The 18,057-nt window shown below is 40.2% G+C and overlaps 1 protein-coding gene across 9 annotated transcripts in view; it reads left to right on the plus strand.

Annotated features, from left to right (window-relative positions):
- The window catches only part of SOX5 (SRY-box transcription factor 5), a 332,325-nt gene that overhangs the window by 67,951 nt on the left and 246,317 nt on the right, over positions 1 to 18,057 (plus strand). For 6 of the 9 annotated variants that reach the window (XM_042834992.1, XM_042834991.1, XM_042834996.1 and 3 more), the window contains exon 2: positions 13,095 to 13,326. In XM_042834992.1, the coding sequence (XP_042690926.1) occupies positions 13,096 to 13,326 (231 nt within the window). In that variant the 5' untranslated portion in view covers position 13,095. The remainder of the gene's footprint in view (positions 1 to 13,094; positions 13,327 to 18,057) is intronic. The other 3 variants (XM_042834998.1, XM_042834999.1, XM_042835000.1) reach the window with 1 other exon arrangement.

Genomic DNA, 18,057 nt, shown 5'->3' on the forward strand with positions numbered 1-18,057 from the left:
TCTAGGTTAATGATACAAGCTAGTAACACAAACAGCGGTCACCAATAAAGTATGTTCTTTCAAAAAAAAAAAAAAAGAAGCAGAAGAAGAAAAAGAAAATCAGAGCTTGCAAAGCTTAATATAAAGGTAGTTAAACATTCTTATCTCTTCTGTAGAAATAGGGAAACTGGGAGCCAGAAAGATTCAATAAATTATGCAGGGTCACAGAGGCAGCTGCTGATAAGTGGGCAGTGAATAACAGCCCTCTGAGTTCCGTACGCTGTGTTTCAGTAGCCCACATGCAGTCAGTGACATGCTCAAGGTTTCTGTGTTTGTGCTTCTTCAACAATGATCCCTGTACTGCGGAATTACATTTCTGTGGCACACTTCAGTTGTCAACCAATCCTCTATCCAAGGTGTCATTCAAACAATTGTAGAGCTCACCAAATGACTATTCACCCAAACCAAGGCTGTTTATTACTTTTTTGATATTAAAAATGGAACAGTAGACCTTTGGTATTTTGTTTGGTATCAATTCCTGCTGTTCAGCTTGAAAGCATAACTGGTCATCTGCCTGTGATCAAACTAGGAGGTCTTTTGGCAGATGCAAATGAATCTGTGTTTTTTCTCGTTGTCTTATAGGCAGCCTATGCTGTACTGGATGTTCTCTTCCATATGAGCAGTGCTCTTCCTCGTGCCACCTTCAGGTGCTTCAGCTGGGTGGCTAGGAGATCTGTTTTCTGTTGCATATACAGCACCTTTTTATGGGGATACAGGGCAAATGCATCTGATCATTTTTGAGTTGTTCTTAGTGCCAAAGCCGTCTGCTTAGAAAAAGAAAAAAAGAGAGGGAAGGTGTTGAAAATTGGAAAAAAGCGGCAACTAAGAAAGTTTGGTGGTCCTCTTTTGTTTAGTACGTAAGTTGTTTTTTTCAAGATAGTCTGCACCCACCTCCATGCATGAAGGATTCTGAATCATCTCTTCAGTACAGAGGCCGAAGGTGCCCTTTGAATTCCTCCTTCTTGTAATAACCATAACAAACATTTCAGATTTGAACATCTGGATTCAGATTCACTCCTAATATAATTAGGTGTATTCCCAAGGGGGAGTAGGTCTTTTCAAGAAAGCTGTTATATCACTTGTTATGGCAATCACAGCCAGGTTTACTTTACTGTAATGTGTATATATATATATTTTTTTTTATTATTTTTTTTTTTCAGAAGACTCTAACTCTCTTCTGAAATCAGACCACCATGACAATCCATGCCTTAAACTGCTAAGTTGTTTTACTGCATCCTGACAAAAGCAGTGGTATGCAAGCGCACTTTATTGGTGATTTTTTAAAGCACGTTTGAAGGCAGCTTGTAGATGGTGTGATGAGGGAAGAGTCCAGTGTTTATTTTAGGATGTGTTTGAATGAATCTGCCTACTTAAACTTACTGGAGATAGGGAATAGGGGCTGTGCCCCATGTAGATCACAAAGACCTCTCCGAGGGGGGAGGTTTTGGTAATGGAAAAAAACAAACAAAAAAAAAAAGGATCCAGTGTGTGGTGGAGGAAGTAAAATAAACAAACAGCACTGTCTGATTGCTTCTCCCCACCAAGGCTCCTTTATCCTCGCAGGCTCGGTCAGTGGTCAGCCTGTTAGACACCCTCCCTGTTCTTGCCATTCCATAGCGGTGTGTCCTGGCCGTGCTGGTTTGTACAGCTGGGGCTTTGTGGAGCTCCACAGGAGTCCTGCTGAACAATGGGCCCTAAAGGTGGACAAAGCACCTCTGGTGGGCTGGGAAGCTCCTTCTGCTGAGGCCCATGGGGGAAAAGATGCCGCTTTCAGGATTTCTCGCCTCCTTCCCACCCAAATCCCAAAGATCTGGAGTGTGGGCACTTTCTTACAGCTGATTCAATGCCTGCCACTGTGCCATCCTAAAATTATATTCCAGACTCCTTATGGTCCTAAAGGTATGTTGTCTCCTTGGAACAGTCTCTCATTCTTTCATCTGTGAGTTTGGTTTTGTTTATGATATGTAATATGCATTTGTCTGTGCATGGGTATCCATGCTGTATGGATAATAGCTGTGTTCCAGTGATGTAGCTGCTTCAGCAGCATTTAGGGTTAACGTGTCTTAGGATGGGTAATTATCAAATATTGTGACTTGTAATAAATCTTGTCCTTTCTCTTGAGATTCAGAGGCATTTTTGGAATCAGATATAGAAAAAGATGAACTGAAGTCTGTGCACTTCCTGAGGTATGCGGTCCCAGCAGTGGGGAAACGCTCCGCGCCTGCCATTGGCGCTTGAGAGGGTCTCAGTAGCGCCTCAAACCAAACAATATAACAGCTCTCAGCCTCACAGCGTGAATGAAGGCGGCTTGACTGTGCATTGCCCTGAGAAGTGAAGCCAGAGCCTCGCAGCAGCCAGCAAACTTTCCTGTTCTACCCCTTGTGCAGTGCATTTGTAGGAGCAGAGGTGTTGTGGCTCTGTGGGTGCTCTGCAGCTCTTTGGTGGATGCAGTACCACCTGAGCACTTGGAAAAAAAAATCATCTTCTCTTTTGGAGTATCGTCAGAACGTCTGAGTAAAATTATTTAACCAATTTTTGTTTTATTCTATTTGTATTTCAGAGTAGTTTTCAGAGGCAGCAATTTTCACTGGTTTCTGAAAGGCAACATCTGGGCTTTGGAACAATCTCTTTTCAGCTTTGGAAATTCTACCTCAAATTGCTTAGACATTATAGATGTTCGAATTTTTTTTTGTTTGTTTTTTTTGTCTTTAGCATAATAGAAAAGCAATAATGTACTTATTCCCTGTCGTTTTGTCTTCAAGTTCAGTTTGATTCTTCTTTCTCAGTCTTTCAGGGTTATTTGTTCCTAGGCTAAGAATGCACCTGTCGTGTACAAACCCCCCCAAAGGAAGGGGGGGACAGGCAGATACATGCATGTGAACAAAACCTAACAGAAGTACCAGGCAGCTGGAATTAACCTGTTGGAAAGAAAATGTTTGTATCCGTTGGAGATACTGCTCTGCCTCAGTATGTTTTTGCATACGCACAGAGAAAAGTTTTCACTGTGCTTTCAGTTCTTACTGGTACACAGACGCTCTCTGAGGCCCCAGTTCTGCTCCCACTGAAGTTATTTAGACGCCCAGTATTTCCCCAATAAAGGTTCAAGCCATGAGTGTATATGCAGACATACTTCACTAGCATTATCAGTTTGACCAACAGATGTACAGTAAGCATATGGATCTGTGTGTGTAGGTGTTTCTGTGTTTATTTGCGTTTTTGTTATAAAGCTGTGTGCTTGATGCAAACTTGTAACCAAGTCAAGATTGAAGAAAGAGTTTATGTAAGAATGGCAGAACAATAAGGTCAAATGCATAAGCATCAGAAGGTATACTGAAAACAATTTTGAAAGTGCTGTTATTTATGTGTTGATGAGAATCAAACGAGTGCAACATGAGCTTCTTAGTCTGAACTACCTGTATGTAGGGAAATTCAGAATGAAGCAGAGGAGAAAAAAAAGAGATGTCTGTTAATTTTCCGTTGTCTGATTTTTGTTTCTACTTCGTTTGTGGTTATACACAAACTCTGGTGATGTGGAAGTTTAGAAAGACTGGGAAAAAATCAGTTTGTTGAGTTAGATGTGTGAATAGAGAAAGTAAGGGGGGCTTGCTGCTGGCTGGCTGTTCACTCGGAGCCAGCATTGTCAGGCCATGGCCTGGTAGAAGAGTGGGAAATGTTGTATCATAACATAGCTAAGTCTCAGTCAGAAGCATGGCTTCTCATGCTGAAATCTGTGCATGTTCTGGGAGAGAGTTTTAATATGAATATTGATTCCATTGAAAATAATTCATCATTCGGTAAGAATTTAGTAAGAATTTAGCTAGAAGAAAATCTTGTGTTCAACTTCATTCAACAAAAAATAGGAATGATCAAAAATAAGCCCCCTTACATTGCAAAAATTTTAGTATTAGCTAACTTCTCAGAATGAGCCTGAGCTTCCTCAGATGTCTTTGTAAGTAGTCATTCGTAATTATCATAACTTACAAGCGTTTTCATCTCTTTGCCTTCAGTTCACTCACTGCCAGTGGAAGTTCGGTATGCATGTCTGCATGTGATGCAGGGGTTTCTCGCAGCACACAACACTGCTCTCCCACTCAGCAGCTGGAGACCGATTGCATGGTTCTCTGTCGTTTTCAAGAATTGGTTTGTACAGGGAAGTTTCAAGGCCCAAAATCTTAAGTTATTTGATTAGACTCCAGTTGGTGGTTCGGCAGGCAGTGATGGTTAACTAATGCCGCAGTGACGGGGGTAGTTCTTATTGGTGACCACTTCTAGAACTTTGCATGAAAATAAAACCAGAATTCCACTAATTCTACTGTAATGTTAAGGCAAATACCAAAAAATAAGTAAAGAAAAGTGTAAAAAGCTAAAGGCATGAGGAGCTGAAGAGCAGGTTCATTTCTAAAGGTTAGGGGAGGAGGGTTGGAAGCCAGAATTAATTTGAGGATGCGCTGGAAAATAAATGAGCTTGTGGATTTAATTCAAAATCATCCAAGCAGAGTCTTTTGCATTAAAGAGGCCAATGATCAGGCTCAGTTTACTTGAAACATCAACAGTGACTGCATCCTGCTGTTTCAGAGTTTGTGCTGATAGATGCTCAGTGTCTTGACACTGCACCGCTATGTTTGTGCACTGCAGACTAACCACATTTTTACTGCATGGCTCAAAATTTCCATTTGGAGAAGTTCTTTAAAAATCCACATTTTGAAGTTTGGTCTTTTAGAACCATGCCTTTCAGCAGAATTAAAATCAGATTCTTTTTCTGATTTGGACATGCTCTGCAAGATTTTTGGGCTCTTTGAATCAACATACAAGCTTGTGAAGAACAAAAGGCTTAGGAATTGACAGGTATGAAACAAAAGCAGGATGCAAGGTTCTCGTGCCACAGCTGAGTTTGCAGTGTGCCAGGGGAAAATGGCTAAACTTCCCTGCTCTGCACCTGCGTTGCACAAAACAGGGCTGGCAATGCAAAGTCCTGTTTGGGATCTGCAAAAGAATTGTGCAGCGTTCTTTGCAGAGATAGAATTTAGCATGTTAGTAGGAGTTGCTTGATCAGCTTTCAGATTTGATAGTGATGAAGGCTTGGTTTGTTTCAGACTAGTCTATTTCACCAAATAACTTCAGTGCACATGAAAGATCTTTCCTACTTACCTGCTTGGGAACTTTCAGTGTGAATTTTCTTCACATTGTAGTTTTCTTGAACCTGATTTTTCATTGTTTTTTGTTTGTTTGTTTTTGTTTTTTTGGCATGAATTCTTTGCAAGTGAAAAAATTACTGAGGCAGTGAATTTTTATTTTAGAGCTTAGTTTTCATGGAAAGCTTTTATTTAAGATTTTCTAATGAAAAAAAAAAAAAGATGTACAGGATTTTTATTTAATGTTTTATTGAGAGACACTTACAGTGACTTTCTTATTAGAGGGCTTTGAGTCTTATTGTAGAATCGAAGAATCATAGAATGGCCTGGGTTGAAAAGGACCACAATGATCATCCAGTTTCAACCCCCCTGCTGTGTGCAGGGTTGCCAACCACTGGACCAGGCTGCCCAGAGCCACATCCAGCCTGGCCTTGAATGCCTCCAGGGATGGGGCATCCACAGCCTCCTTGGGCAACCTGTTCCACTGTGTCACCACCCTCTGAGTAAAAAGTGTACTCCTAATATCTAACCTAAGCCTTCCCTGAATTAAACCATTTACCACTGGAATTTTACAAAGTATCTTTTCTCAGTTTCCATAGAACATAGGATATCAGGTTAGTCAGTTGCCCTGCCATAAAGATATAGTACTGTACTTCACAGTGCAAACTTTAAAATGGAGGATAGCATTCCCTGCCCATTTTATATTCAGAATCTCTACACTGATTGTACTAAAAGATTTTTGTCAATGTTACACTCCATTCATGGAGAAAATGTGAAAAGCAAAAGGGAGGGGAAAACTGAGAAAGTGAGATGCGAATTCTTTGTAGCCTTAGCACAAGGAGGTTCTGGTGGCAACTATGGGGGTAGAGAAATGCTCAGAGGTACTGCACAGGTTATGCCACTGTGATCTCATTACTTATTAGCCAATGTAATTTATTCACCAAAAACTTTTTTGAACAGTGCAACTTATTTGTAGCATACGTGCATTTTTAAAGATGGCTGATGGGTATGATCTCTGAAAGTAATAATTAACAGCTTATTGCATCTCATTGCAAGGGACAGCTGAGGGTATGCATAAAGCACATACATTTATTGATTAGCAGATTAGGAATGTTTGCTGCTTACTTTTTTTATTTTTTAACCGTGAAATTACTTCAGTAAAGAATTCCAAACCAGGCTGCAAATGACTCAAAGACATTGCCAAGTGAAGTCTGTTTTTAGTGGTATGTGTAGAAACAAGTCAGGCTTGCAGTTTCCAGTGGGACAGAGTGTGGGAGTCTGCCACCCTTACTCATGTTGAGTAATACCTCGTTACACAAGGGATCCTGTCAAAATGAATGGCGTCTGTTTTTTAGAGGTACCAGTTATTCAGCATGCATAAACAGTCTGGGGCCAGCATGGGATGGAGATGGTCATTTGTGTTAATTGGCATCTTTTGGTCAGGCTTCTTGTGGAAATCATGGCTTCAGTAAGTCCAGGAGTACGAGCTGTGTCGTTTGTGCTAAACATGATCGGAGATGGGGCAGATACATTTATGATGGCATGAGTAAGCTTGTGACTGCCCACCTATTATTCCGTGTAGGAGCAGAAACTACAGGATTTCCCATGTATAAATTAAAGGGAAATATCCCTGCAGATCAGGAAGAGTCAGAAATCCCACTGCAGTATGTGGACTAGTTTAATTTACAGCATTTGGCTTGAAATCAAACCGTCTTAGCAAGTAAATTCACGGTGCAGTTGTTGGTCCGAATCAACTTTGCACTGTGGCTGAGGGATCCGAGCTGCCCATTGTGTCCGTATGTCTGTCTGCTCGATATGCGTCCCTCTGCCTGCCTGCTCCCTGCAGAGCTGAGCAAGCCCAGCCCTGCCCATGGGAAGGAAGGATCCCGTGGCTGCCCACGAAACCCAAGAGGTGAGCGTTTTCATGCCGATTCCAGAGCTGGCTCTGTGACGCCAGGCTGTCACGCCTGGTTATGGTGAGAACACAACAAGGCCTCCCTGGAGAAGGGCAAAAAGAAATCTCGCACAGTCAAAAATTTGACATACAATTTAAATCATCTCTCTACATCCTGTGGACTTGGAGCTGTCAAAAAGGCAAAGCCTGCCTTTGAATGGAAAAGCTTTTTATTTCTTTAAAAAGTGTACCAACTATAATTATCCATAACTATGCAGGCCTGTTTTAATGCTGTTTTATAATTACAGGTCTTAATGCTAGATTATACAAAGTCATTTATAAATAGTCAGAACAGAGGGACTTTGGGAGTTTTTAACCTGTAGATTGCTGTGGGTTGTGGCAGCTGACGGGATTTTGCCTGTGTATGTATGGTGTTAGCTGTGCAGTGATTGATGAATCCCTTAATTAACTCCCAACAAGTTAAGATTTATGGCCTCATATCTTTTTCTCCTGACACATCTGTGTTTGTCACTTTTGAAGACATGGATAAGCCATTTCTCCAAAAGCTTTTGTGGGTATCTGAAATGTTTCTGAGGTATTTTGCTTAATGTAACAAGATTAGAGTTTTATGACATAAAATTGATGAAATTTTATGGCGTGAGCAATCAAACTGGGATGGATGCTGGTTGTATGCTAGAGGGCACTATCTCCTCGAATACTGGATGCTGCTCTAGACTTACTTGGGGTGTGCAGCCATGTATCAAATGAACCAAAACCAATGAAGAAATGTAGTAGAGACATCTTAATGAGGCTCTGTTAGAAGTAGCAATAAAAAAGTAGACCTGTGAAGAGATCACTTTTTGAGGTAGTTAACTCAAGGGAAAAACCAAACTGATGTTATTTGGTGGACTGAAATTTTTGGGGTGGATACTTGTACGTGGCATGAAGAAAAGATTCATGTGGATGCTGCTCATCTCTTTATCTTCAGTGGGAAAATCCCACCGTGCTGCACTCAGTCTGAAAGCACTGAGATCAGTAGGCACAGTTTAAGCCTGCAAAGAGTCAGCTGTAAATCGAAAGGGAATAAAAAAAGATATGGAGAGCCATCTTCTATTATAAAATGAATCGCATCAAGAATTTGTAGGCTAAGAGTGTGTTAGAAGGGTGAGATTTTATCTCCCAGCAAAAAGCCACACTTTTGCTATCAGAAAGGACATTATTTAATGAAAATTTAACACAATTCTGCATATCAGAAAGCCTTTCTGAAAACAGGACAGTATCCCTTTACAAAATATAGGGTTCATCACCATATTTTTTGAACTCACCACCAGATCTAAATCTTCAGTTCCATCCTAACCCTTCATCAAAATCAAGTCTGGGCTAAGGGTTTATATTTCAGATAGTAGGATGAGTTCTGCTGCTTCCCACTACATTTAAACTTTGCAGATTAATAAATTGTCTAAAAAAAATTAATAGTCAGGTATTGGATTTGTGTTCAATAGAGATGATTAATGGCAATTCCAAATTCAGCTCTTCTTGCAAGACTTAAGAGGCTGGATTCCACCTGCAGGGATGTCCTATTAGATTCAGTTTCTGGACAGCTGTGTTCTAAATTCTCTGGAAGTTATGTCTTCTTGTTATGTGTGTGTGACTTTTTTTTAAGGTTTTTGTTTATTTGTTTGTTTGTTTTCCCCCCATTATTTATTGATGTTTGAGGAAACTGACATTTATTCTTTAGATACACTCTTTCATTGTTATTGTTAGAGAGTGATGAGGTGCTGGAACAGGTTGCCCAGAGAGATTGTGGATGCCTCTCATTCCTGGAGGTGTTCAAGGCCAGGTTGGATGGGGCTCTGGGCAACCTGGTCGAGTATTTGCTCTAGCAGCTGGCAGTCCTGCCTGTGGCAAGGTAGTTGGAACTTGATGATCCTTGAGGTCCCTTCCAACCCAAGCCATTCTATGATTCTATTCTATGATTCTGTGATCGTTAAACCTTCTTCCAGAGTAATTGAAAATCTTTTTGAGTTTAAACTAATTTGCAGAAAAGATCTTCAGTCTATGTAAGTTGTAAACCATTGTGTTGTCCCTGAATGTAGGTCCAAGACACTTGGCAGGCCTTTGTTAAAATGGTATAATCCTAGTAACTTCATAAATAGATAGACCTGCTTAAAAGTGCTCAATTTCAGATAACATTGTTACTTATAATGTAGCTGTTTCTCTTTGCTTATTGTTTATAGTGGGAACTCTACTTGCATCTCAGATATGGACTCTTTTAATACCTGGTATTAGCTCCATAGGAAAGTAAAGAGGTGTGAAAAGGATATGGACTGAGGGAGGGAGCATTTAGAACTCAGAAGAGGAACCGATAAAGCTGCAGAAATAATGAGTGAATTTACGTTGTGTCATGTTTTCTTATTCATGTGAACCTCTTGGTGATTTGATCTTTTGCTGCCATACTCTTTGGTATTTACTGTCCTTTTGGAAGTCATTTTCAATTGAAGTATTTAGTTATTTTTAAAAAATCTTACATTTTCTTGTGGAAATTTCCCAGATGTTCCTAAGGAATAATTTCCACGAATGCGTGATGTTTGTGTCTGGTGTTAAAGGTGATGATGGGATTTCTAAAAGCATAGATTTTGCCTGGCTCAGGTTGGCTCTGGATAGAACTAGCTAGAAAGCAAATTGCGGTCATTGCCGGGGCTGCGTGACCCTCATCTGGTGCTGTGCCACTGCTTCTTCAAGTGTCCTGGTCACCTGGGAAGCAAATTGGATCAGTAACTTGGCTTTTTAGACACTTTAGCAATTTCTCAGCCTTCTAGCATTATGATGGCCATATGATTTGTAATATAAGCAGGATCTTTTAAGAACTGTGTGAGGAAGGAGAAAGCTGCTGCTTCCCTGCTTCCTTTGCTGGTTTTTACTATGACCTGCAGACCCATAGGTTTTACTTCTAGATCATAAACATAATCGTCTCGTTTTTCCCTGTAAAAATGTCTGTCATTTTGGGAACAGGTGATGAGCAGAAGGTGATGACAATCTGGAGCGCATTTACTGAACGCTGTATGGGAAACCATATATGCACTGATAAAGTTAGCAGAAGAGTTTTACTTTAACAAGGTGGTCAAACTCCTTTTGTGAAGCCATGTGGCAGAATCTGTGGTTGTTTGGGGTTCTCAACTCAAACAGCAACTCAACTCTCAACTTCTCAACTTGGGTACAGAGTATATCCAAGGGCTGCTCCAAAAGTAATACCTTCTACCTTATTCTGTTGGCTCACAACACCAGAGGTGGTGACATGGCAGTAGAAGTTGAACCTTCCCACCCATATCCCATTACATTTTGTTGCCATGTGACAGATGGCAGCAGAGGGGCAGTCTGACAGAATGACGCCTGATATGGAAGTGCATGTGAAGCAAAGGGATGTCACTATATTCCTCCATGTGGAAAAAAAATGGCACCCACTGACACTCATCAACACTTGCTGAATGTTGATGGAGTCCAAACAGTGGATGTGTGCACAAGTAGGTGGTGGGTGATGGCTTTCAGCAGTGGTGACAGCAATGTGAAAGACAAGACACATTCTGGACACCCCTGCACAACAGTCACAACATGAAATGAAGAGTATCTTGATCAGTTCATCCATGCAAACCAGCTAATGGTGGTGTCTATGTTGCAAAAGAGTGTTCTGTAGCTGAGAATTTGCTCTATCGAATAGTGTTATTGTGCTTTTTGTATCTCCTGTAGCTTCCATGGAAATAAATGCAAGGCATTATTTTCAGAGTGACCTACGTACAAGTCTTCAGTACCACAGAGGGCATCCTTTCTCTTTGTTTCATTGTCAGAGTGAATTGCAGTGAAGGATTTGGTAGATAGCTTACAATGCTTTTAGACATCTTATCAAATATAAGTGTCTTAAAATATAGAACATAACTATGCAGTAATTGACTAATGATTTTGTGTCTCTCCCTTTTTGTTTGCCAAAATTGAGACAACTGTTTAGTGCTGATTTTGTAAAAAGCCAAGCCAGTGTTGAAATGAGTAACCAAAATGTTATACTCAAAATTAATAGAAAATGTGTTTCTTGGTGCAGTGCAGAATGTGAATAATTCATGTTAACTTCAGGGTGGTGTTCTATGTTTTCTGCAATAGAAAAGCTTGGGATCTGCCATGCCAAACATTAGCTGTAAAATGCTGAATTCAGTGGGCTAGTAGAGAACTGCCAGTAAGAGCGTATCTGTGATCTCTGTCTTTATACATATGCTTCTCTGCAGACACGTAGGTGGGGAAGCCTAGAAGACAGAATTCAGGTAGGATGTATGAAGTGTTAGTCTGTTGGACTAAGTCAAACATTAATAGAAAATACAGATTGCTTCTCTCGGTACAGGCAAAAGGTGGTGTTCAGAAGAACAGGCGATGTGCAGCTGAGTTTAGGTTCTGGTAGAGATTTTTTTTTATTATTTTCTTTTTTTTTTTCCCTCTTTTTTTTTTTTTTTTAATATAATCTAACTTGGCTCGGGAGGCAAAGCACAAAATGAGATCATTAGAAACAAAATAAGTCCTAACAAAGGGCTGTTTAAAGTCACTGTTTGTTTTCAGACCCAGTTGACTGCTGCTAAGAACCATTTCGTGCTCAATATGCCAAATCGTATGGACATGCTCCACCTCACAGCAGCCCCACACATGGTTCAAGAGGCTGCTGGGCTTTTGAAATGCAGCCCTTTAACTGTGAAGTGGAAAATCAAAATGGGGTAATTAGAATCATAAATGCTAGATTTTTGAGGAGGAACAGTATTACTTCAGCCTGCCTTTTCAGCTTTTATGTACAATAGTCTTCAGTTTCCTTGTTCATAACCTCTTCTTTTCCATTGAATATTTCTCATTTTTCTTTCTTTTCTTCTATTGACCACGTCTGCAGGATTTCTTACTTTTCATTCCACTCCTTATTGCAGATGCCCCAGCTTAGCACAGAGGCCCATTATGCCATCCGTGCACATACCCCGATTTTCATGAACAATGTTGCTGTAATTAATCCCAGAAGTCTCTTGCATTTTAATACCTCACTGGACCCCTCTGTTTTGAAACCCAAGCAGGAAGTGTTCCGGGTTGTCTTGTAAGATTTTCAGTGGTTCTTGGTTTGGGTGAAAACTTTTTCCGATAAGGATTCTATCGGTGCTCCTGAAAGGTGAATCTTACCAGACAATCTCAAAAAATGTGAACAAGGGGCTTGAATTTTGAGCCAAGATTTTTGTGTGATTTTTATTACACGTGCTCTGTGCATCTCCCTTGTGTGTCCTTTTATATATACATGGATTACTGTTCCGTGTGTGTTTTTCTGATCTGACTATGGGTAGGAAGTCCCAGATATCTTGACAAGTCCTCATTCACTCAGTAGAGCCCTGAATTTGTGTTGTCAAAAAGCTTAGATTATTAATGTCCAAATGTTTAATTGCTTAATTATCCCAGATCTGTGAACCTGAAAAGATTCTTTCAATGTGATTATAACACTCCACCGTTCACACGAGTGAATTTTTATAAACACAGACATTTTGACTTGACAGCAAGCTATTTTATCTTATTTAGTTACATTGTTTTATTTCCTAATTTTATTTTATTTTGATATTTCATTTTTTAAGTTAAATATATGCAGAGGGTTATTCCTTTAAAGCTAAGTTGACAATAGCTTGTGTCTTATAGTCTCTTGCAAATGCAAAACCAGATGGGTATTTTTTTAAAAGGAATTGCATTTCATTATGCAGTCTTCTTAGGTGAATTTTCATGTTTAAGAAGCCAGAATACAGGAGAGTGCTATATTAGTGTATTATTCTCACAACAAACAAGCCACTGTTCAGTTGCTACCTGCTTGGCCATTGTTCCCAATTGTGTATGCTTTGCAGTGGTATTTGGATGGTTTCCTGCTCTCTGCCAGCACAAAAAAGGCATTTCTGTTACAATGGCCCCTAACCACACAATGATGGCATTAAGGATTTATTTGGAGGTTTCATTATTTTCTCCTCTTTTGTTCCTTCCAGGATGTCTTCCAAGCGACCAGCCTCTCCGTATGGGGAAGCAGATGGAGAGGTAGCCATGGTGACAAGCAGACAGAAAGTGGGAGAAGAGGAGAGTGACGGGCTCCCAGCCTTTCACCTTCCCTTGCATGTGAGTTTTCCCAACAAGCCTCACTCTGAGGAATTTCAGCCAGTTTCTCTGCTGACGCAAGAGAACTGTGGCCATAGGACTCCCACTTCTCAGCACAACACAATGGTAGGTTTGCTAATGGTCTATTGTGCTTACATCCATTCTTTGAATTCTGCCTCTACAGTAGTTTGGCATCCAGCTCTGAACTTTATGGAGTATACAATGCATAGTTACACATAGAGAACACGCTACAATTATGTGAAAGCTCTGACCTAGCTGGACTGTCTTACCCTCTGCTACAAATGCTAAATCACTCTGCTTTTCCTCACCTTTGCCTGCTGGCATTTAGAGTGCTAAAATTTTTTAGCTACATCAATGTGAATTTGAAGTGTGTGTGTTCAGCAAACAGTAAATGGTTTTGGAACACTGTAAGTGAGAGTCATGTTTGGCATGGTGTCTGAAATATCACCCCAGTGCCAAGTTTATGCAATAGTAAGGCACAAAAGTCTGTAAAAGGGTAAGAAAAAAAGAAACTTTGGATTTTGTTGTTTTTAAAAAATTAAGTCTGATAGGTATTTTACAAGCAACACATACAAGAAAATTGGTGATGTTTACAGAAGTAAATCAGCCTACCACTGTTTCATGTGTGAGTTACCAGCATTTTTGTGCACTTTACAAATGACACTGTGGACTTAAGTCACTACGTTTAGCAGCCTGCTGGAAGTCTAGAGCTGGCTTTATCTAAAAGCAAACAAGAAGGATGAGAAAGCAATACCACGTTCCCCTTTGGTAGGGCAGCGTCACTACTGCAAGGTTAGACCTCTAATGTCACGTACTGTGATACATTTTAATAAGGTTGAAAAGTGTAGGGAAAGGAATTGAAACTCCAGGACTTAGGCACCTTAACCGAGATAACCTGTATGAACATACTTATGCAGCTCTTGTCTGTTTCCAGATTGACTGCAACTTTTCTGTTAGTCCCCTACTTCAACAAGGGCACTGACAATTTCATTTTAAGTGAAGATAATGAATGGACCTGCATATTTGAAGGCTTTTAACAAGGCATCACCAAATAGGTGATGGTGTGTTCTCATAAAAGCCTGCAACAGCTCCATAGTGGTATTTAAGCCCTTACAGCTCGTTATGCATCTGTAAAGGCCCTACATAAAAAGCCTTAGAGATTTTCTCTCATAGGACCAAGCCAGTGGATATTCAATGAAGTGGCTCTTCTGGACAAAATAATTCACTCATCTCAATCCATTTTTCTTCCTCTTTGGTACAGTGCTTAAGTTCAAACAATGGCTTAGAGTAGATTTTTTTCTTATTTTTTGGTGTTATTGTAACTTCATATGAATAAAGAACACTGTTCGGAAAATTACTCATGGACAGATGTCATTATCTTTCTCTAACTTTCTTGCTTCTGATCCTTTATCATGTTTATCAGTGTTTTATGGAGATGTAATTTGTAAATACACAATTCAAGCCACTGAGGTGTTGGAATATGTAATTGGTACATGAGCTTTGCTGTATTTTGGCTTGTTTTAAGAGAGTATTTTAGAGGCCGTTCCTGTAAGCACTTAAGTCAATAGAAGAACTTGTCATGACGACAGGAGGGTAGAATCAGATCCTAATGAGATAAAACTTCATTGTCTGCTAAGGAGGCGTATTCTAGCTACGCCTCAGTGAAACGTTTAACTACTCTTTAACTGATTTTAACCAGCTTTTCTGTTCATTTATAGTTTTTAAGACCAAGAAGTTTAGCTGATCATCTAGTGTGAAGACTATATTTTATGTGATGTTAAAACAGCGCACTGTGTCTCTTCGTAATACAAAACACTGTATTATTGCATGTTTTAGACAGTTTAACCATGGTGGTGTAATATTGTAAGCTCATGTGAAGCATCTTTTTGGCATTGTAAGGACTGCTTTTGTCTTCATACATGCTTAAGAAAGTTGTTTGTACAAATGTGACGTTTTGATAGTATTTCTTTTTTTAAAAAGAAGTGTCTTGTGAAAATCATCATCCAGGTAGGCCAGAAAAGATGTAGCCCGTGTGTGTCCAGAAAGAAGAATGTGATCAGCATAAATGAGTAAAATACATAAAATCCTTCCCTTGGCCATTGTGGTATGTATATCTTGTAAGAAGGAAGTGGTTAAAACTAGTCCTTGGATAACTTGTAGATGACTTCAGTTTGTGTGATTAGCAGTTAGAAAAGTCTCTCACCTTCATAGCAAGACAAAGGTTGTTTTTATGCCATTTAATCTGACATTCTGGGCTCTTCTACTCTCTCTAGGAAGCAAATCCGCATATGCACACACCACCACACAGTGCAGTCCAATACAGTTTTATTGACAAAGCTCCAGCAGTGTGTTTCACACTTCTTAATAGCTTGTCAGCTGTACCGCTACACCTCCTGACCGAGTCTGCAAGTGACTATGGAGTTCTCATTTTGCAGCCACATGCCGCCCTTAGCAGGGTACACCCTTGCAGATTTCCCCAAAGACCCCAGGAGACATACAGCCTGTCTGCAATCATGCACAGTATCACTCTGCTGCACCCCTCTTGGCCGTACTGCTTTAGGCATGGTTGTTGGCTACAAGTCTTTTCTTGAGGGGTTCCTAGACAGACATGGTGTAGATCCACACAGGCCTTTCATTGCTAGCTGCCCCATACGACACCCATTTGGCTTAGGGAAACAATCTCAGATGAAATGCACAGACAAGGGATCTGCAGAAGATACACAATTACAAAGTGTTGTCTCATCAGTAGGCTGCATAGCTGTATTCCTCTTGTCACCACAGCCAGCCCTGTCTTCTCACGTTTTGCCTCAGCAATGTGTCTTGAAGAGACAGTTAGAAAAACAATTTCAACCTTGAGAATCAATTTCTTGGCCTCACTTTTCTAGCTGTCAATTGACCCCGTTTCATAGGTTATTTCCAGCTGTGCTTCCTTTCACAAGTCCTGCCAGCTGGGACGTCCTAGGATCCTCAAGGTAAACAGCTGATTGCAATAGAGTGATAACTCAAGAGTTTGCCCAACTTAGACTTTCCAAAATTTACTTTGTAATTTACCAAGTCATAACATCTCCTGTCTTTGCCAGTGTAGACACAGCTCTGAATGCTAGCTGGGTTTTGATAAAAGCAGGGCAGAAATTTCAAGAAAGAAATCTTCCAACATCACCAAATCAGCAAAAAGCTACAAAGCTGCATCCTCCATCTTTCTATGGATGGAAGATGCTGGAACTACAGATAGAGAAAGACTGTACGAAAGACTCAGCCTGAAACACAGAACATCCCATCTGAACACCAGAAAACCCCTTTTTTTTTACAATAAGGCTGACTGAGCACCAGTGAAGATTGCCCCAAGAAGGTTGCAAGTTCTCCATCTACTCAAAAGCTGCCCACACATGATCCTAGGCAGCTGGCTCTGTGTGGCCCTTCTTGAAGGACCAGATGAATGTCAGGGGTCCCTTCTAACCTCAGCATTTCTGTGGTTCCATGAAGGGCAATTGTATCCCAAACTTGCTTCCTCTTAACAGAAGAAGTGGAATATTTCTTTTCAGTAGGAAAGCTCTTCCACTAGTAAGAAAAGAAACAGTGAGTTATCAGACTTAAACCGAAAGCTTGGAAGAAAATATGAGACAAACCATTTGCTGTAGGATGCGCATTATCTGGCTGTCCTTGGAATGCTCATAGCAGGCCGTAACCTTAGCAGGGAGACACTTGAGGATTACAGCACCTGTCAATACCCTTTTCTATTAAGCCTATTGAAGCTACGGTGTTTGGATAGTCCAGATAGTTGTTAACTCACTGAAGTTCTGAGTTAATTCTATTTGTTTGACTTATTGTATTGCTTAATGCTTTGTGCTTTTGCCACCTCTCAGGGCAGCTGATGTCACCAGCAGTTTGTGTGCTAATTGCTGAACATAAAAGATACCAATGCTAAAAGCACTGATTAAAGTACATTACAGACATTGTATACCGTGGTCAACTTTAGCTGTTCTTCATAACTGTAGAATATCTTCATAACTGTAGAATATCACTGAAATATTGGACAAGATGAAAAAGAAAAGTTCTGACCAAAGAACAAACTGGTGAAGTGTAATTGTGACAGTGTCCAAACCTTCCATGCTGCGTGACTGCATTTGCTCTCCTGCACTTGTCTTGCACTTTCAGTGGGATTTAAAATTCATTTCCAGCTGTGCTTTAAACTGGTATGAATTATTTCAGTGCACTGTTAAAGGGCTTTATTGCTTCATACGAGCAAATGCTGCATTTCTGTGGTGGATGAAGTTACTGTTCTGTAACTTGGGAATAATATTAAGAAATTTTGGCTGTATTAACAATAACAGTTCTGCTGCTCAAAGAGCTTACCGACACATTGTCTCATGCTTTCCCTCCACTTGTCCAAAACAAAAGATTGCTTAAAACTGCATTTGAGTTTTGTCAATGCATATGTCCTGGCTTGCACTTCACCTGTTGGTCTGGGGTCATCAGTTTGTGAATAGCATTGGACCAGAACAACATGTGACTGGAGCACTTAGCTGCTGTTCAGAAGTTGTGAAGGGAATGGAAATCTGAATGTATGTAGCTTTTAAAAAAGTCAAAAAGAACTCTAATTACACTAAGCTAAAGAATGCCTATTAAAAAAACCAACACAGTGGTTTTAGAGAAATTTTAATTTCCAGTGTACCTTTGTGCATCAAGCTTAGGATAAGTTATTGTGATGCTACAATGCACAGTGTTGTGAACACCAGTGCCGTTATTGTGCCAGCTCTAATAATGAGAATTTCATTGTTTGGGGAGAGCAGTCTCCTACACTCTAGACAAAAGTGTAATTACTTTTGAACGATGTGG

Source organism: Centrocercus urophasianus, unplaced genomic scaffold (assembly GCF_019232065.1).
Source record: "Centrocercus urophasianus isolate 14NV4802_14NV808 unplaced genomic scaffold, USGS_Curo_1.0 seq_5, whole genome shotgun sequence".
NCBI lineage: Eukaryota > Metazoa > Chordata > Aves > Galliformes > Phasianidae > Centrocercus > Centrocercus urophasianus.